The sequence below is a fragment of the Trachurus trachurus genome, assembly GCF_905171665.1.
Source record: "Trachurus trachurus genome assembly, chromosome: 6".
Taxonomy (NCBI): Eukaryota; Metazoa; Chordata; class Actinopteri; order Carangiformes; family Carangidae; genus Trachurus; species Trachurus trachurus.
In genome coordinates, this window is record NC_139897.1 from 7,788,482 (window position 1) to 7,809,689 (window position 21,208).

At 41.5% G+C, this 21,208-nt stretch overlaps 1 protein-coding gene across 4 annotated transcripts in view; it reads left to right on the plus strand.

Annotated features, from left to right (window-relative positions):
• The window catches only part of ptdss2 (phosphatidylserine synthase 2), a 31,184-nt gene that overhangs the window by 3,300 nt on the left and 6,676 nt on the right, over positions 1 to 21,208 (plus strand). For all 4 annotated transcript variants that reach the window (XM_083974006.1, XM_083974005.1, XM_083974008.1 and 1 more), the window contains exons 3-11: positions 3,470 to 3,571; positions 7,254 to 7,336; positions 10,365 to 10,432; positions 11,722 to 11,856; positions 13,682 to 13,732; positions 14,257 to 14,370; positions 16,691 to 16,809; positions 17,904 to 18,018; positions 18,468 to 18,613. In XM_083974006.1, the coding sequence (XP_083830132.1) occupies positions 3,470 to 3,571; positions 7,254 to 7,336; positions 10,365 to 10,432; positions 11,722 to 11,856; positions 13,682 to 13,732; positions 14,257 to 14,370; positions 16,691 to 16,809; positions 17,904 to 18,018; positions 18,468 to 18,613 (933 nt within the window). The remainder of the gene's footprint in view (positions 1 to 3,469; positions 3,572 to 7,253; positions 7,337 to 10,364; positions 10,433 to 11,721; positions 11,857 to 13,681; positions 13,733 to 14,256; positions 14,371 to 16,690; positions 16,810 to 17,903; positions 18,019 to 18,467; positions 18,614 to 21,208) is intronic.

A 21,208-nucleotide genomic window follows, 5' to 3' on the forward strand; every position in this document is an offset into this window, starting at 1 on the left:
AAATCAGTGTGGTAACATCACTCAAAGCAAAATTCTGTTCAGAGGGCATTCAATGCTCTTTAAGTGTCACAAGGCCCGTTGCAGAGTTCGTGGACCAATCAGGGATAACCAGAGTTTGTTTTTAAATGCACAAAGCTGACAATGGAGCATGTTGTATTATAAAAAAAAGTTTTTAAGTTCTTTTTTTGTCCAGTAAGGACTCAAAACTGTATTTATGAAACGTATCACAGCCTCCCGCCTTCAGCCTCGGGGCAACATGAGGACATTTCAGCATATGCTCTAATTGGTCACAGACTTGTCTTCAACCAGTACTGATTTATCTAGATGCCCAGAGCCTCAGTATTGGTGGACATTTTATTCTAAGCTTAGCCTCGCTCACTTGCCTCAGGCTGGCATTTCCGCTGTGTCTTCTCCCTCCCGTTGGTGTTGTGTGTGTGTGTGTGTGTGGTTGTCAGGCAAGAGAAAAAACCTCCTGTGCCTCCTGCCAAACAGGTTGGATAAGGCGGCAGACCAGGGAGAAAATGTGAACACCACCTGGTGTGCCATCTCCGAGCCAGGCTCTCAGTCAAAGAGGGGAGACACTCTTGAGTCAGATGACGGCAGTGATCTAGATACAAATGAAGCTCTACACGCAGTATCCATTATAGTCTTATCATTTAAATTAAATGATGAGACTGGTATTGTTTTATTATCTTCATTAACAAATCCCCTGCGGTTGTAAAATCTCATTACAGCTTATAGGAATACGCCTCAGTCCAACCGACCTCCACTGCCGCCCTGAAGCTATTAAAAACACAGGGTGACAGTTTTCATACATTTTCCTTTATGACTGCAAACACGGATGGTGTATTTATTTGGAAACAGTCGACTGCACCTTCGGTCTCTGGGGAAGGCTGCGTCAGGCAGACATCACCGAGAATACCAGGGGACATGCTTTCATCATGCACTGCTCTGCTAGTCCGATGCGCTCGTGGGAATATATGACATGTTTGTCATGAAAAGCTGCATTATTAGTGTAGAAGCAGAACGACATCCAAAGATGCTGACACCTGCACAGCCGTGGCGTGGCGTTCTGTGTGGTTTTAAAATCTGCTAAGACTTACTGCTAAGTCAGGCATCCAAATGTTGCTGTATGTGGGTCCATGTTGAGTCTCACATCCCTTTTAGCTCTAATTTGGCCTCAACCTCCTTTCTTCAATGATATCATCAGCTTTTATCTTGGCATGTGACAAGTAACAAGACACTGAAGGACAGAAGGATATGTTTAAGGTCATTTAGACACCGTATAACCATTGCATAGATAGATTTGAAAACTCATGCTCTGCACATAATGTGTATTGATCACATTTCTTTGAAGAATCAAATTTAAAGAATAAATAGCTAATTTCTTTGTCATGTTATGTGTTTAAAAACGACTTAGGCTCTGTGGCTTTGTAACACCTGTTAACTTTGAAATATCAGTATTTACTTCATTGAAAAACTTGCTGGGACAGAATACTAAAGCCTGGAGTTAAAGTTGCATGTGAAACTACCTTTTTAACATTTTTACCTGAGGCAGCACTGTTTGAATTGGCCTTATTGTTGCTCATTGTCCTATTATTATCTCAGTAGACACTGGTGGCTGCTCTTTATTGACTTCATCATGGGCTTCACAGTTCACTTGTATGCCGTCTTTTAATATTAAAGGGATAGCTCAACATTTTGGCAAATTGGCCCATTGCCATAATCCCAATAGTTTTAGGAGTAGGTTCGTTACCTTTAATTGTCGGTGCAAGCTATATTTAGAATGGCGGAGCACAGCCGTGAGCTGCTCAGAGCTACGTTACGGAGGCTAATGGGATTTCTTGGTTTCCCTCATCAAACTCATCAAATACACAATCCAACAGTTTTTCGGCAAGCAGTCTCTGTATTTGCCTCGAAAACAACTCTGTCTCATAACTTTCCGTTATTATCTCATAGCATGGTGAATGTGCAGGTCACAACTTGTCCACGAGAGCGTTTTGGAGTTGTTGGATTGTGTATTTGATGAGTTTGATGAGGGAAACCAAGAAATCCTATTAGCCTCCGTAGCGTAGCTCTGAGCAGCTCACGGCAACGCTTTCCGTTCTAAAAATAGCTTGCACCGACAATTAAAGGTAACAAACCTACTCCTAAAACTATAGGGATTATGGCAATGGGCCAATTTGCCAAAATGTTGAACTATCCTTTTAACAGCGACTGTGTTGGCTCTTATTCCAGGTCTGCTCTTTTCTTCGGTCCATCCTGAGTGATAGTGATTAATGGATGAGTCCAAGGATCAGTCAAAGTGTTTTAAGTTCAGTATTCAGGTCTCATCTCACTCTCTAACTCTGAATGAGCTTGTTATTATTTACCTGTCAACCTTCCAAAACACCATTCAAGTGCTGAATGATTTAGAATACCGTACTTCTGTATGTATGTCTGACCCATACATTATCAGCAAGTAGTTAAATAAAACTTTGCCCCCTCAGCTGAGATAAACCCCAAAGATAGCACGGATTTATACCTCAGCTCCCACAGCGTGTAACTGTCGGCCAAGGCCAAGGTTTTTTTTCTCTGCCATGGGGTGATATGGGAGATACCATATGACCAACATCACAGCCTTCAAACTCCGCTTCCACTGGTCGATCCAAGTAAACAAATGTTATTTAGTTTAAGAGGCCAGATCCAAAACTGCTGAGGATTTAACAGTCAGGCCGGAACAAAAATTAGTTTTATATTTTTTTTTAATGTTGGTTGCATAACTTTTTGTTGCTATTTTCAGCAGAAGTAACCCAGTACAGTTTCCCTCCAGAGATTAGTTTCAACTCATCTGTTTTATCTTACCTCTGTTTTAATTTTATTCACTTTAGTTTCTCCCTTGTGTACAGTCGATCAACAGAAACTGTTTTTCCTTCATTTTCTTAATTTACATTCCACAAGGCTGTTCAAGTTAGATGGAGCCCTTTGATATTTTGTATAATTTCCGATGTATCACATTTGAACTGCTTTTCTTTTTTTGTTTTTGTCACAGTTTTGGAGTTTATAATTGGAGTCTATGGGAGGAGGTTAGAGTGGGAGAATGAGCTGGTCCAAGAATCGCTCGCGCACCATGGCAACCTGTGTGGGGGGCACAGCTGTTTCAAATCGGGCGATTGGAGACATTTCTGATATCTGTGTGTGCTCCAATCCTGAATACAAGACGGCTGTTTACACACACGCATTTCAAGTTTCACTGTAAATCCATTTCTTCTACAGTTTTAGACAGGAAACATTTGACATTTTGACATTGTAAGACAGAGAAGCAGACAGGAGGACAGAGGTGGACAGATTGGCAGGAGGACACATAGGCAGACAGAATTACAGACAGATAACTTGTCCCAGTTCTCAGCTTTTTTTTTCAGCCAATGGACGTGCAGCTCTCTCTTTAACATTTTGGTATGTAACTCTCTCTCTCTCTCTCTCTCTGCAGGCGAGCCCATACTGTGACAGTGCTGTTTATTCTGACCTGTGCTCTGGTCTACGTCACGCTGTTGGAGGAGACCCCCCAGGACACGGCCTATAACACTAAAAGGTCAGTACGTTGTGCTCATCACTTCCTCTGTGTCCCTGCAGGACCCAGCAGGCGGCCCAAATCCTCTGTGCCTGCTTTTATTGGACTGAAATCTGATGGAATAAGAATCGAGCCTGGTTTAGATGTTGATTTCTGTTCCTCTATCTCCTCTATCTGTCTCTCACAACAAGACTTGTTCCTTTTCTGATTATAAAGCAGCTCTAGGTTCTATATTAAAACTGTGATTGTATCACAGCCTCAGTCCACAGAGGAATGCACACAACCTGGATTCAGAAAATGAAGGTTAAAACCAGCCGTCAGGACTGCAGTAACTTTGTTATGTCACAACAAATCAGTCACAGCTCTCAGCCACGCCCCAAGCCACAGCCACCGGACATACCATGTAACACTGCGGAGGCTCTTCGCCTGGAATCTGCTATTTCTTTATTTAATCTTTCAAACAACAGTTAGCCAATCACCTCTCCTCTGATTTGTGCACCAACCTCTAAACATGTAGGATAAGACTAAAAGAGAGAGAAAGAGAAATAAAACTACTTTGAGTTGAGTTGTTTCTAGTTTTTAAAGCGATAATACATGCTCTTCAACTGTAAAATATGGCACCTTTAATTTAGAGTAAAGGTCTGTTAGTCTAGGGAGGCAGCTGATTGCAAACTGTTTGCCCAGAATGCTAGGAAATCATGCAAGTGTGCTTTTTGTTGTTGTTGTTGGTCTCTTGTGGTCTCAGTCACATTGTCATTCAAGGCCAAATGCATTGGTCACGGAACAAAATCAGTCACTAACCACAGCGATTTTTAATCACATTCAACACCAGTGAATTCCCCCTTGAGAGCAGCAGCTGGCCCTCTTTCAAGGCCACGTGTAGCCAGTTGTAGCTTTTCACAGAAACCAAATAAAAAAACCCTGGTGGCTGTGAAAAGGAAGAGCATGACCAACCATGTCACCATTTCATTGGATTAAAATCTGGCAAAGTGCGTTTCATTCTTTATTCTCTGAGTCCTGCTGTCGCCTGAAGCTCGGTGCTGAAAAGTCTCTGCTGCCAGTTTACTGTTTGGAGGCTTATTACAAGGACATGTCATTAGTTTTGGATCATTGTGAATTCAGAAAGTCTCAAACCTGTCTTAACTTTTGTGTCAGAAAAACGAGCTGCTTTCATTTTATATGTTCCGGTTGCTTTTTAGCAGCAGGGGCAGCATGTGTGGGTATTTAATTTGAATAGTACACGCACAAGTAAGCTGCATAAACGACGTGAGTGTTTGTGACAGAGACCGAGGGGCTGTAGGTTGTGTTTGCGAAGGATTGTGGGATTGCTCTTAACGGGATTTGCTGCAGTCAGCACAGTCCGGCTCGTCTGGATAAAGACCCTAGATCTTCTTCCTGGCAGCGGCACACGCTACTCACACGCACAGTCCCAGCCTCGGTCACATTCTTATTCACACACTGTCGGGCTCACTCATCCTCTCACACGCTTGTTTTGGAGAGAATGGGCCGATGGCTCGCTCTCATCATGTGTCTCACACACATGTAACCCCCGCATCGACACACAGACACACTGTCCTACCTACACACACAGTCGTTCAGTCACACACACACACACACTCATGCTCCCACACATGTTGGCATGCACAAGCAGTAATCTCATTCCAGTCCATGTCCAGTGTCTAAGCTTCCTTCAGCCGTTTAGAAGAGCAGCACAGCATCCTCGTCGTCGTCTCAGCGCATCAGCAATTCATGGCAACACGACCTGATGGCAACAGGTTAAGACTGGACTAGAGTTCCCAACCGGCCGGGAAATTAAACCCCACCAGGAACCGACACGGCCCGACTCACAAGTATTAACTCTCATCCTGAACCTGGCCAAAATTAAAAGGGTAAAACCTGCCTGGCCTGATGCGTCTTTATTGCGTTCTAATACAGGCGCACTTGATAATAATAGTGAAGATGACATGATGGTAAAATTAATTTTCTACTCTTCAAACCACAATGATGTGATGAAACTTGAGTATAATACCAATTGGGCCAGACACTAGGGGCTGCACAGACTACTAGTCGATTAGTCGATTAATTGACTTTACTGCTCCACAATGACATTCTGAGCTTGACGTCGACTAGTTGCTGATCAGGTGATTGTGCCAAGAGGAGAGCCGGACGGACGAAAGCGAAAACATTTGCCAAGAATGTTTTCATTGATCAAGAATGAAAGTCGGAGGTTAGAAGACCATAAATGATGCCAACTAGTAGGGCTGGGACGATATGCTTTTCTCCCGATTCGATTCTTCTACGATTTTTTGGATGGCGATTCGATTTAAATTGCGATTCTACGATATTGCCGATTCTCTCGATTTTTAGTCGCATTTTTAACATTTATCTGCACACAAATACTGTAGGAGCCTATAAATTAACATACTCCATTATAAAGTGAACTTAAACCCTTTTCAAAGCCTGTACTCTCTGTATGTAAAAGAGGCTAACAAATACACATTGCACAATATTAAAAAAATTTCACAAAAATGTTTTTTTTTCTTTTTTTAAATGTTTTTTTCAAAAAAAAAAATCGATTTTTGAAAAAAAAAAATCGATTTAAAAATCGTCAAAAAACATATCGCGATATCTATGTGAATCGATTTTTTCTCCCACCCCTACCAACTAGCGATCCGGTTGCGTAATCCCCATGACCCGCCGGGCAGCGTCCGGGAAACCGAAAGTATGAAATGCTGGGCGAACTGACCACTATATAATAATATCAAAATAACTAAAGACAAAACAATATATTTATCGAAAATGGACCCATTAACAAGTGTGGGTAATGTAGATTAATCCACATTAATATGAGACTCTTTTATAACCAAAAGCAAACGACTCGGGGTCTCTTTATTGTCTTCTATTGCTGAACACACTTGGTAAACTTGGTTATTAATTTTATTCTAGGTGAGAGTGTCCACAGTGAGGATGTGGATGATCGTGAGGGAGAGCCAGTAGTGGTGCAATGGATCAGTGTTGATCCGTGATCACTCTAAGACCGAAAACCAAAATCTGTGACTGAGACTGTGATGGTGATTAGGCTTGTAGACCGTTGCCTGTGTGTCGTTTTCCTCTCTAATTGTTTAACAGACAGTAGCTACAGTATTTTCTTTTGCACTTATATAGGAGGAGTGTATGTTACAAAAAAAACTGTTTTACAGCTTGTTGTTTATTGTTAGGGTTAGGGTTACTGTACTAATGTATGTGCATGAGCTGTCTGTCAGTGAATACAGATTGTTGCAAAGCATTTCCCTTCTCCTGTGATTGTATTTATGACGGGAAAAATATGAATGACGTCATCGGCGACTAGTCGGCGTCGACTCGACTTTCATAACATTAGAGTAAAATCTGAAGTCATGCAACCCCTACCGGACACACAAGCAAGAAGATGTGTTTTATTTTCATTTTTGTTGCGAACTCTAGCCCGGTCTCATGTCCTAGTAAGCAAAGGGATGGTATTAAGGGGTTGGTGTCCATGGTCAGCTGCTGAGACAGACCTCTAGATTCATGACACAGTCCCTTCCTCCTCTTGTTCTCCTGTGTTTAAGCCCCTTACTCTATTCAACAGTTGTTTGCCAAAGGTTTAAAGGGAGTTTTTAAAGGTGTTAACAGTCTTCAGCGAAGTAGTATAAATTAGTTGTGTTTCTTATTGTTGCTACTGCAGGGGGATCGTAGCCAGCATCCTGGTGTTCCTCTGTTTTGGTGTGACACAAGCCAAAGATGGACCATTCACCAGACCACATCCAGGTGAGATGAGCACATTTGTCACATAAAGAAACCAATGTTTTCTTTCCCCCAGAATCCTTTGCCTTTATTTATCCTACATCTCAGTGAAAGCTCATTTGTTTTCTCAGGCCAAGGTTGCCACATCCTAATATAGAAGTGCCCTTCACACCCCCCCCCCCACCTTACTTTGTGTGTGTTTATTTACTGTTGTCTGTCTGATATGGGGTGTAATGTCAAACAAAAACTAAAAAAGTGTATCCTGCCCCAAATACTGTATGTCACAGTGACCTTTGTTTGCCCTGTGTACTTTACAGATAAGTGCAGCCTCCTAAGCATTAAAAAGCACTTGTTTTAAAACTGAGCCATTGAAAATTCATCACAGTAATTGACAGGAAGGTTGTGGTGTCCATACAGTAAGATATTATCAGTAGAAACCCAGGTGCTGAGTCTTCTGTAATGAGTCCTTGATCGCCTCTCCTGGGTAGATGGGTTGGAGAACCCTAGAGCAGTCACCACTCAGTCGATCAATAGCATCATCTGAGAATCTCATGTTGGCTCCTAATATGATATTTGGATCCTGTGAGTGCAGGGAATCAATACGCACAAAAGCCAGCAAAATGGAACTGACCAAAGTAAAGTAAAGCCGACATCTGAGTAAATGTCAGCAGGTAGTGTTTTCATGGCACGAGTCGGAGAGCCAATCAAAACAGTCCACATCAGGTGAAGACCCTCAGTTAACTTCAACATGGAAGTGATGCATTTATGTCGCTTTCACACCAGAGCTGTACAGTCCGCGTTAAAGGGACCAGAGAGAGCTCCTTTCCTCAGACCAAACACAGGACCAAATGTAGGAAGTGTCTCAATACATGAAGTTGTTTTCGAGGCAAATGCAGAGACCGCTTTGTGAAAAACTCACATCATCACACATCAGCAGTTTTGCATGAATTTACCTCGAAAACGACTCTGTCTCGTAACGTTCTGTAACTATCTCATAGCGTGGTGAATGTGCAGGTCACAACTTGTCCACCAGAGCGTTTTGGAGTTGTTGGATTGTGTATTTGATGAGTTTGATGAGGGAAACCAAGAAATCCCATTAGCCTCCTTAGCATAGCTCTGAGCAGCTCGCAGCTCTGCTCCGCCGTTCTAAAAACAGCTTGCACCGACAATTAAAGGTAACGAACCTATACTCTTAACACTATAGGGATTATGGCAATGGGCCAATTTGCCAAAAAGTTGAACTATCCCTTTAAGAAATTGCAGTGTGAAAGCTAATTCTTCAAATGAAGAGCAATGACGTACAAGTTGGGTTTGTTTCAGCAGGGTAGTGCACATGTGAAGAGGCTGACAGTCAGGGTGAATATCAATAGGTCTTAAATCATTATAACTTTTAGATTTAGATCCCCCCCTTCTCTCTCTCTCCTTTGTACTGTATGTCTCTTTTGTCTCTGTCTCTCTCTTCTCCCTCTTACCCCGGCCTGTGTTGCTACGTTACTCCACTTGATTCATCATTTCAAATTAAAAGCCCTCTGCAGGTTTGTGTAATTGTGACTTTGTGACATTGCAGCAGCTGCCATAATTTTGCAGCAGCGGCGAAGGAGACAGGAAGAGTGACCTATCGGATAATATCCTGTACTCATATACACACCCAATATTTCCACAAACACACAAATTGGGAGAGCTGTTTGGGCATTTTAGATTGTTCATAAACCTCTAATCACTTCTTACTTGGTTCCAATAGATCATCAACATGTCTTTAGGTCATATATCACATGGTGAACCACATCATGTGTGGCTGAGTATATGAAGCACAACACACAACTGTGTGTACCTCTGGGTAATTAGGTATTTACCAGGTCATAGGAGACACATAGGAACAATAACACACAACCAACTGGAAAACAGAGGAAGGAAGGAAGATAACCATCGGCCTGGATCCGTCCTCCACCAGGGTGTGGAGGACGGATCCAGGCCGAAGGCGTGAAGTGGCCCTGCAAGAATTTTGGCCGCCAATTGACGTTGCACGACTTGTTCCTTCTTGCCCCCTCCTTTTGTTGCCCAAAAGACAAGGGGGGTTTGTTTTTTGCATGTGTGTTCAGTAACTACGTCGCACACCCTGACCTGTTGATCCAGCTGCATAGGTTGAGTTGTTGTTCCTGTCGTTGCAATGAGGTTGAAACAACACAGGTTTGAGTCCTGGGAAAAGACCCAGAGGGGATTTCAGGTGCAACCTGCAACTCCCAGCAGATCACCAGCAGGGAGTGTCACAGCAAACTGAGCACTGAGCTTATACAGTTATGACAGCAGAAATAATACAAGTACAGTATGTTCATTCTTATGTGTGGAATTAGTCCAGGATAGCTTCTGGCAAAAAAACAACAACTACAATTTACAGTTGTGCTCATAAGTTTACATACCCTGGCAGAAGTTGTGAAATACTGGCTACATTTCAGAAAATATAATCAATAATGCAACAAAACTTTTTTTATTCAGCGTTAGTGGCTGGGTGAAGCCATTTATTATCACACAACTGTGTTTGATCTTTTTGAATCCAAATAAGTGCAACCACCAAAACAGCCCTGATCAAAAGTTTTCATACCCTCAAGGTTTTACCCTGATAAAATACACACAGATTGACACAGACTGGTTTAAATGGTTACTCAGGGAAACTGTGCACGCATGTAACTTGATTGCTTGTAATTAGTGTCTGTGTATAAAAAGTCAATGAGATTCTTAGCTCTTGAAAAACACCTGCACATTTCATCCATTGCTGCACTGACTTTGCTGGATTCTGAGCCGTGGGGAAAGCAACAGAACTGTGAAAAGTCCTGAGGGAGAAGATTGTTCAACTTTATAAAACAGAAAAAGGATAGAAAAAGATATCCCAAGACTTGAGAAAGCCAATCAGCAGTGTTCAAGCTCTCATAAAAGTGGAAAATGATGGAGTTCTGTTGATACCAAGCCAAGTTTCCTCAGGTTTTGTTTTTATTATTTGTGTTGGGTAATTTGTTGCTATAACCACCATTGTAACCTGCCTTCTCTCTCTCTGTAGCTTACTGGCGGTTCTGGCTTTGTGTCACTGTCGTCTATGAGCTCTTCCTCATATTCATCTTATTCCAGGTGGGTAGTCTGATGATCTTTGTGCCTTGACTGGCTGAAACACTCACTAAGACATTCAGATGGGCAAACATCATCACAACACACTCATACAGGGATCACATTGAAAGCATTTCAGTTACAAGGTATGCTGTGTGTTTCTTGGGGGTTTTATTTGATACAGTCCCTGTTCCCAGAACAAGGCACCAGGTCTGTGGCAGAGCGGAGGTTCACACAATGACCTTTGTTCAGAGGAACAGCTATATCCTGCAAAAAAACACGCAGCTTAGTTCATCAAGGCACCTTACAGGCACGCCTGAGGTCTGGTCACAATAAAAGACTTTGTTGAGGGTTCTCCTCTAATCAGTGCTGCTTTATCCGCTGTGATCTGGTCCCACATCTGGAACCCTGGAAGCCTCTTTTCTCTTTCGAGGTTTAATTAAAATGTCTCATCACTGAGCCTGACCAGACCCTGTTAAAGATAACAACACATTACAGCTTCCAAACTGCATCTCATCAGGCCTCATATTGTTAAAATGGTTTGAATAGTTGACTTATGATGGGGATATTGGTGAAAGTATTAGAAATGTGTAAAATGGCAAAACATGCATGATTAAAAAAAAGCTGAATGAGAATGCAGCGTTGATTGCCACTTATTGATCTGTACAAACATTGTAAATGTGATATAAAAACTAGGCTAAATACAGAGAAATCATTTTTTCCCAGTTCTTTTTGTAGTGCTGCACAGGTAGAGATAAAATACTGTATACGTTACTTTTTAATTGGTAAAAGTTTGTTGCTAATCAAGATTATTGGACATAATTTACAGTCAGAATAATTACATCATGTGTTTATTTGAAAACATTTCAGTATCCTGAATAGGTTGGTTTTCCTTTATAATTACCATTACCACGACCAAGAACTAATTCAATGAAAAGCACTGTTATATACTGTATATAGAGCCATTTCATTATGGAACACTCTTCCTTTAAATATTAGGACTATTCCAAGTAAAAAAGCATTTAAGAAACATGTAAAGTCAGTTACTAGTCTTTTATGTTACCATTTTGAGAACTTTTTTTCTCTTTCTTTTTATTGTAACTGTATCTGTGTATTGTTGTTTTATATTGTACTTTTTGAAAAGGAGCCCAGGAAGACTAGCCTGCCATTTGTGTGTTGGCTAATGGGGATCCTGAATAAACAATTCATTGTAAAAAGAAAGAAAGAAGAGAAATCTAATGATGTAATTCTACTTCTCAGGGAAACTAAATACTGACAGTTTCTATGCATCTCCTGTAAACCCTGTTGTTCAGACGGTGCACGATGGACGACAGTTCATGAAGTTCATTGACCCCAAGTTGGGAGTACCGCTCCCAGAGCGCGACTATGGAGGGAACTGCCTCATCTATGACCCAGACAACACTACTGACCCCTTCCACAACATCTGGGTGAGAATAATAATTTGACTCATTTCATTCTGTTCTGTCTCATCTGGACACCCCCTCTGCTTGGCCATGACGATTTGAGTGACTAAATCTCATTGGTTCTTGGTTTGAAACACATTTTAATTAAGCCATCCCAGTCCCTTCTATTTATAATATGGTGTGATTTGTGTTCAGTTATCACTAATAAGGAAATGACCTAGATCTCAGTTATTGTGGCCACACACACCTCTGCAGCAACTGAGAAGAAGAGAGAGAGAATCATCTATTTCCCTCTGTCTGTGTTTGTTTTACTCGTCCATTCACACATTCACTCTCCTGTAGTTCTCCTGCCCTCCTCTTTCTCCTCATGTGTGTGCACACAAACAAACACAGTTAGTGTGTCTCTGTGGTGACTGGCTCCAGAGGTTTGTGTCTGATGCAGATTTTAGCTTGTCAGTTAGAAGCAGGTCGTCTCTGTCCCCTGGGGAGGCGGCGGCTCTGCTGCTGCCGTGACCAGGCCCAGTCTCCAGCGTTGGCCTGATTTCAGCCTCTCAGAGTGGCTCAAACCACACACCACGAAATTACAGACAATCTATTGAAAAACGTACATTATATCAAATTGTAACAAAATACGCACTAGTAATGTTAGTTTAAAGTGATCTGGACTATGTAAGATAAGGAACTCAAATGTGTTTAATTCCTATCCAGAACTAACAGAGCACAAATGCTTTATTATTGAGGGATGGACAAACTAATGAGGGAAAACCGAATAAGGAAGAACTGGTTTTGGGTGTGTTGTACTCTGTGCTCTGTCCTACCCAGACCAGTTTTGTCATACACAGTGATCCAGTTCTCACTGTGCCCATTTCTGCTTGGTACTAATGTGATAATTATGTGATAGTTAAAGAGGCGTTTACATCTTATAAGTCTTTTCATAATTGATTCATCTGCTAATTATTTGTTCTTTCAGTTAATTGTTAGTTCTATAAAATGTGATAAGAGTGAATGATGGCTGTTTAATCAGTATATGATTTGAGCGCAGAATTGGTTGGAACTGGTTATTAATAATTTTTTTTTTTAGTATATTTTTTGCCTTTAATGGATAGGACAGTTGAGAGAGAGAGACAGGAAATGGGAGCCAGAGAGGGGGGGAATGACATGCAGGAAATTCGGGATTCGAACCGGGGCCGCCTGCAGTGAGGATAATAGCCTCAACACATGGGGCGGGTGCTCTACCAACTGAGCTAAACACCGCCCCATCAATGTGAATTTGACCAATTGATTAATCTACGAATTAATTGTGGCTTTATTTTAAATGTATTTGAAGGCTTTGCTATTGCCACATAGCAACTATTAGCATTGGCATCTCTTAACTTAGTGGTCTTGAAGGAATATATTGGAATGGAACAGTGGAAAGCAACATTATAATGAGTGTAACTCTATCACATCTTTTCTTCTACTAGAGTTGGCATGCTAACCAGCTAGCACCAGGCCATTGACTTTCTAATAGTGACTCATTGTAGCCTCCAATTTGTCCTGAAGATGTAGCACTGCTCAGAGGATGATTATAACAAACACAATGATGGCTAGCAGAACTGACAAATATCTTACAAATAGCCCCTTTTATCATAGATATGTGTTTAACACAGAGTTACATGTTGTGTTTATACTTTAACATAAACCAATTCAAAGCTACAGCTGTAGCTCAGTGATGTAACATGTGCCAGCTTTAGAGCTGCAGTAATATATTTGAATTTCACATGAATAATAGAACCTTCATGTTTGTTTTTATTTTTATGAATAATTGTTTAATAAAAACATGTTGAATATACACTTTGTCTTTTAACAGGACAAGATGGATGGCTTTGTTCCAGCTCACTTCCTGGGATGGTATATCAAGGTGAGTCTGCAGCAGGCTGCCCAACACACTGAACATGATTGAACTCTGAACACTGAGGGTGGGCCGACCAGCGAACCGGCCTCAGCTGCACCGTCATTACCCAGAGCCACCTGTCACCATACAAACAGCAAACAAAACAAACTTCCCCTTTATCCTTCACCGTGAGCGATGAACATGTGACAAATGATCATTCATCCTGTTGACACGCAGAGAGAGACAGTTTCATGGTCGGTAATTACAGATAACACTTTAACACGCCATTTAGAACACATGAGGTTGTATTGTTGTGGCTTGATAATTCAAAGTGTCTGATTGGTACTGTATGTTTATAGACATCTGTCCTTTGAAACTTGATTATGCCTATCTGCTGTAGACGGAACAGACTCTTCAGTCAGTGGTTGTAGAATCATGCGGAAAACACAAATTTTCCATAATCTATCATCCTGACCATCAGCCACTCTCCTCCTCCTCCTCCTCCTCCTCCTCCTCCTCACCCGTCTCTTTTGCTCTGATTTCTTCCTCAGACTCTGATGATCCGGGATTGGTGGATGTGTATGATAATCAGCGTCATGTTTGAGTTCCTTGAATACAGCCTGGAGCACCAGTTACCAAACTTCTCTGAGTGTTGGTGGGACCACGTACGTACATGCTGTATATTATTGCTCTGGTTCTTTATGTACTTACATACTATTTTGATTATCTCTCTCTGATTATCTCTGCAATGATACAATAAGCTCATCAACAAGTGTTGCCTAAGGACAAATTTAATGCTGAATAATGACGTGTGAAAACATGTTAGAGACAGCAGATTGGACCCAACATGAAGACACCAACAGACACTAGCAGTAGCTGCTTGCTGCAGCCTTGATGTTGGCTGTGCTCTCTAAATCAAGATTGGTATGTTCTCAGACTGGTGTTAGATGGAGATTCCTGTGAGCCACCACAGGGATTGAACACACACACAAAACGTAGAGCTGTAGTGCAGGACATGAGGCTGAATTTTCAATACATTTAGAAGTAGAGATGGACTGATATTTTTCAGGGCCGATACTGATATCGATTATTAGTAATCAAGGGTACTGATATCTAGAACCGATACTCATTTACAGTAAAAATGAAAATTTTCAAAATTTAGAATAACACACCTGGGATTAGACTAAATACCGTATACTGTTTGTTTGTTTTTTGTACACTGTGAAAATCTGTGATGAAAAGCTCTTGAATTTTTATAGAACAACACAAACTCAGAGCCAAGAGGAGTGCGTTTTTAAAATAAATTGATTTTATTGGTTGTCTTGGAAAAAAAGGCCCGATACTGATCTTCGGCCATGCCGATAACCGGATTATCTATATTTAGAACAAATAAGATAAGGATGTACTGATCCAATATTAAAGGGATACTTCACCCAAAATTGACTCAATTCACCAATAATTCACCAATTTTCTACTCACCGTCATACAAAGGAAGGGTTGGGAGAACTTTCAGAGTCATCAAAACGCTTTTGGAGTTCCAGGGGGGGTCCGGCTGGCAACGGATTTTCATATAATGGTGGCAGATTGTGCTCACTTTTGAATAATCCAAAACACACACTATGAAACATCCAAATACCTCCATACAACTTTTTCATGTGGCGGCTTCAGGACACTTGGGTCAGTACAGACGAGCAGTATGGAGGTATTTGGGTGTTTCATAGTGTGTGTTTTGGACAATTCAAAAGTGAGCTCTATCCGCCGCCATTATATGAAAATCCGTTGCCAGCCGGACCCCCCCTGGAACTCCAAAAGTGTTTTGATAACTCTGAAAGTTCTCCAAACCCTTCCTTGGCATGACGGTGAGTAGAAAATTAGTGAATTATCGATTTTGGGTGAAGTATCCCTTTAAGATCGAATATCAGTTCTAGATCAGGTATCAGATAACGGGGCTGAACCATGACGCCAATCAGGTGTCAAACACACAGCAACAGTGGTTTACAAAGTTAGGAAAGTCATGTTAAAGTCAAGCCTGATACCTTCACTGTCTTCCACATGGCGAGGTGTACTGTACTGTACAGTTGATTAATTCAACAGTGGTATCAGATGAGTATCAGCCGACACGCTAGGCCCAGGTATCGGTATCGGCGTTGGGACTGAAAAAGCCGGATCAGTGCATCCCTAATGTGAATAGAACTTTGATGATCATAGTTAACCTGCAATTTCTGTACATAAGCAGGTGGAAGTGAGTGTGTAGCAGTGTCCTACTTTAAAAGCTGAGGAAGCACTGTGATGTTTTAATCTCCTGCCAACTAATGCCTGCTGATGCATCATTAAAGCCGGTTCATTTTGTTACCGAGAGTTACGACAACAGTTAAATCCTCAGTTGTTTGTATGATACAAAGTGTGGAACTCTTCAGGCTCTGCAGCATAAATGGAAGCAGGGGAAACCAAGTCAACAACAGAGTATAAGCAGATATATAGCAGGGCTGTTACATAAGGACACAGTGACTGTAAAAAACACATTAAGTGGACTGCGTCAGCAGGGAGTGAGGCTGGATATTGAATTTGTCACACAAACAACTGTTTATTTACAATGAGTACAGTACAAGTTATACATCTCTGCTATACGTAGAATGGATACATTAAATAAATAGAAACGGTTGTTGCTGGTGCCCGAGAGGCTGCACACACTGATATTATTCCATGTGACCAATCTTTTGTTGTTTTCTGAGGTCTTCAAACCCCATAATCTTAAAGGCATAACGCTGTGTGTATTTTACCAACCCTTCAGTTACAACACAACTAATATGAGAGTGAGGGGGGGAGGGGGGGATCTAAGTCAGGCTCAGTCTGTGTCCACCCACACACAGGCCTGAGAAAACGTCGTTACTCACAGATTTGCGTAGGTGGGTCATGGCTGCGTTGGAGCATCACGGTGCACTGTTCTTCAGCTCCTAATGAGATGATTGTGTTTTCTCTCCCCAGTGGATCATGGATGTGTTGGTGTGTAACGGTCTGGGGATCTACTGCGGTATGAAGACCCTGGCCTGGTTGTCGATGAAGCCCTACCAGTGGCAGGGCCTATGGAACATTCCTACATACAAGTACGACTTTACCCACCACACTCTGAGAGGAGTTCCTCCCGTTCTTTACCAGGACTTGGCTACAGAACTGTACCTCATGATTTAGACTGTTGTTTATTTCTCTAACTTATGTGTGTGTGTGTGTGTGTGTGTGTGTGTGTGAGCATTATAAGGTGTAATTTTCAGACTGCACATATCAGCCATTTATCAAATGTGCGTAGGATCTGGTGTAGATTTAGGTGTAAATATCAGCGTACGCCAAGTGTCACGTGTGATTTACGAAAAGTGTGTACGCTGCCGATTTCATGAGCATCTGTCATCGTAGTTTAAAAAAAATAAAATTCACCTCAGTTGCTCAAAATAAAAGTCGAGTTAAAGGACAATTCCGGGTAAATTCAACTCAGGGCTGTATTTTCCTAACATTTTAGGTCTAAAAGAAGGAATTTTCAGACTCCGCAAGACTTTCAATTAGATCTAGTTTTACAAACATGCCGGCTTGCTTGAAGTAAATAAACTTCTCGGTGCATGTTTGAGTAGCCATCTGACGCTGTCTGTGGAAAAAATTGCGGCTTTGAGGGATGTAAACAGCCTAAGCAGCGGAACTTCCATCCACTCCCATTCGTCGCTGCCGTGGCGATGTGGTGACACAAGTACCGCAAAACAGGAGCAATTAAACTGAAAATCTTCAGATTCCTTCTTTTAGACCTAAAATGATAGGAAAATGCAGCCCCAAGTTGAATTTGCCCGGAATTGTCCTTTAAGTTTTCGACAGTGGTTGCATCGTATTTATTTATTTAACTATTTTACTAATAAAAACAAAAACAACATGAGGTCCGCATCGCTGCATTAGTCGGCTCGCTCTGCATGTTGGTTCAAATGTACGAACACCTGGTCAGAGCTAGCGTGATATTTTTGCGTACCCTACGCTCACGTTCAGATTGATAAATGCAGATCCTTGCACGTCTGATAAATGACAACCACTGTGTTTTCAGCAGAACTGCTACCTCACTTAGATTACCATGTACCATACCATGTCGCTTTTTCCTCTTTTAATTACTGATCTGAGTGTTTATGAATGTTTAATTCTGACTGTGTCTTTGCTGTGTGCCTCCCAGGGGGAAGATCAAGCGTATAGCATTCCAGTTCACACCGTACAGCTGGGTGAAGTTTGAGTGGAAGCCTGCTTCAAACCTTCGCCGCTGGCTGGCTGTGTTAGGCATCATCTTTATGGTAGGAACGGCATCGGATTGAACATTGAACATGAAGCCTCATCATTACAGATCCTCAATGTATTCCACATGAACAAAAATGAGTCAAGAGTGTGTAAACTAACCCAAAAAAAGTTTTACATACAGCACTTAAGCAACTAGTTCATTGACAGGAAATCAATGATAATCAAGATCTGTTTCAGTTTCTTATTGTGATGCGATTTAAGTTTGGATTTCTGATGCCAGCAAAACATTTCATAAATAATAAACTAAAGAAGAGGGAAGAGCGCACACACTCAAAAGAAGAAAAAAGGTCTGGAGGTGCTCGGCTAACAAACAATCTAACAATTTAAAGATTTTTTTCCTTTATAAATAATAAACTGCCATTCAGAAAAGTAACTAGATCATAAAGTTACAATAACAGAATTATTTATTTTCTGTGACGTGTTATTTTGTCTTGTCCCGTCTCAGTTCCTCCTGGCAGAGCTGAACACCTTCTACCTGAAGTGTGTGTTGTGGATGCCTCCTGAACACTACCTGGTGCTGCTCCGCCTCGTCTTCTTTGTCAACGTGGGAGGAGTCGCCATGAGGGAGATCTACGACTTCATGGACGACCCGTGAGTAGCAGCAGCAGCAGCAGCAGCAGCATGACACAGACTACTGCAGAGAGCGGGGTGTTGTTTGGGCTCACAGGTTAGGAGTAGCACTTGACATCACGTAATGTTTCACCAGTGTAAAAAAAAACAAACAGCCAATTTACTGGTTGCACATGCACAAGAAGAATTTACTTCCACTGTCTCAAATTTTAAGGGCAAAATGCCTCCATTTAGGGGCAGACTGGAGCCCTGAACTGACTTTACATTCTTTAATTAGCAGACAATCATCACCAAAATGAACAATGCATTTCACAATAAACAACACATAGTGCAACAAGCAAGAAGATGTGTTTTGTTTAAAAAAAAAAAAAGTTAATTCATTTAAAAAAAGGAAGCCCAAGGCCTGACCCCAGTCATTTCTATATATTTCCGGCCTGGGTCAGGTTGGTCAGGCGGGTCTGGCCCAGTCCATTGAGAACTCTAATAGTTAGTACTCTAGTCATTGAAGCTCATATTTCCAGTCCAGATCTAAGATGAGTCATGCATTAGTAATATCTGCATGTGAGGCTATTTAAGGCCAACCATCAGATCAGCTGAAGGAGCGAGGGGATTGATAGTGCAAGCTTTTTGGTCACATCTACTTAAAAAAAACATGCATTTCTGCTTATCTGACAAATATGCAAGCAGCACTGCATTGCCTTGAAGAACAGACAGCACTTTAATGCAGCGGAGAGGGGTCATCCTGGAGGAAAGTTTTCCACTGGAACACACAGTAGCTCTCCATCTATGGCATTACTAGTTAGAGAGTCCAACCAAAGCAGCTCAGTGGAACTTACTGTAGCATAATGATGGGGTTTCAGCTGGCCATGGAGTGAAACTGCTGTCTAAATACACCAGTTAGCTCTACATGACATGTTGGCTCTCTGCATTCGTCCTAATTGATGGGTAAAACCATACTGTAGCTTTCACGAAACCTAAGGATGAGCTATTTTATTTTCATATACAGTCAGTCCAAGAGTTTGAGATGATGATTTTGATATATTACATAGATCTGGAAACAATCAGAAGGGTTAAGGATTCAAAAACACACAAACTTTAGGAAATATATAAGATTCTGCACTATTTCTATGTCAGCAATCAAATTTGACACTTTCACCTAGCTCTGATGTCATTTTCAGAGGACAAATTGTTATTCTAGGCAAGGCAAGGCATCTGTATTTATATAGCACATTTCATACCAGAGGCAACTCAATGTGCTTTACATTAAGACAAAACATTTAAAAAGAACAGCATAAAAAAACACACAGTTAAAAGCAAGAACAAAGAAGAAAAAATAGGATTTAAAAGTGCTTACAGTTGGGGCTGATTCCAGTTCTGCTGGAAGTTTGTTCCAGTGATGTGCAGCATAACAGCTAAATGCTGCTTCACCATGTCTGGTTTGAACTCTGTGCTCCACTATCTGACCTGAGGCTGTAGATCTCAGAGCAAAAAGGTTCTTTCTCAGTGTCAGATAATGTCTGAACAAAATGTTTGTAAAGGTGCAGTGCATGGAGCAGGGCGACCTAAAGTGACCCCACCATCAGTAGATCACTGTATCAGGTTTAGTTCCCTCAGAGACAGAAAACAACTTTATCACAGACACAGAATTTGCTAAATAAAGAACACAAGACCCCACTCAGCAAAAGTGCTCAAAACAAGTCTGTGTTGTGTTGGTGTCGACTGACCTGCAGCAGTTTCCAAACCACTAACTAGGAGGAGAAACGAGGCCAGATGGCTCGGGATGAGTTAAGAAATATCAGTGTATCAGCACAGTGGTTGAGTGGAAGAAAAGGCAGCAACAGAGGAGTGTGTGTACACAAGAGAGAGTTATATCACACCTTATGTAATCAACAGTGGTGGTGAGAATATTTAAGTCTTTGGTTTTTCCCCCACTGAACATTTATTGGGGCGTTTACAGGCTGAGAAAACGGAGCTCTGTGTAACAGCACAAGAAGCTCTTTGGAACGTTGACAAATCATGTTGGGATGACGCGGGCCGTCAGGTTTGGAGCAAACTTGTGAGTCCAATGCCAGATCAGTGCACGCTGCCAGACAGGCCGAATACTGAGATCATCTGAAATCCATGTCCATCTCTCAAAGATGCAGCTCTTTACTCAGACTGTTAATATTATATTCAAAACAAATACAAACTAGCCGTATATAGACCATTGTGCCTTTTGGGCTGTACTGTATACCTGAAGTGTCCTGCAGTACTAGGATTGATATGTACACTGGTTTTCATGACATATTCACAGTCACTAACAACCAGTGATGGGAATAACGGTGTTATGAAAAACGGTGCTACTTTTTTCAGTAACAAGTAATTAAAAAAGTTACATTTCCCCTCATTATGACACTGTTACCGTTACTGACAATAGCATATCATGCCATTACCTGACTCAAGAAGTCCCATCACAAAATAATACACCCGTTAAAGTGTACGTTATATAACCCAGTGGTTCTCAAAGTGGGGTCCGGGGACCCCCAGGGGTCCTTGAGAGGGTTCAAGGGGTCCCCAACTTTTTCACAAAATTTGACCACATTTTTTCTCACAGAAATATTACATTTCTTTCCAGAA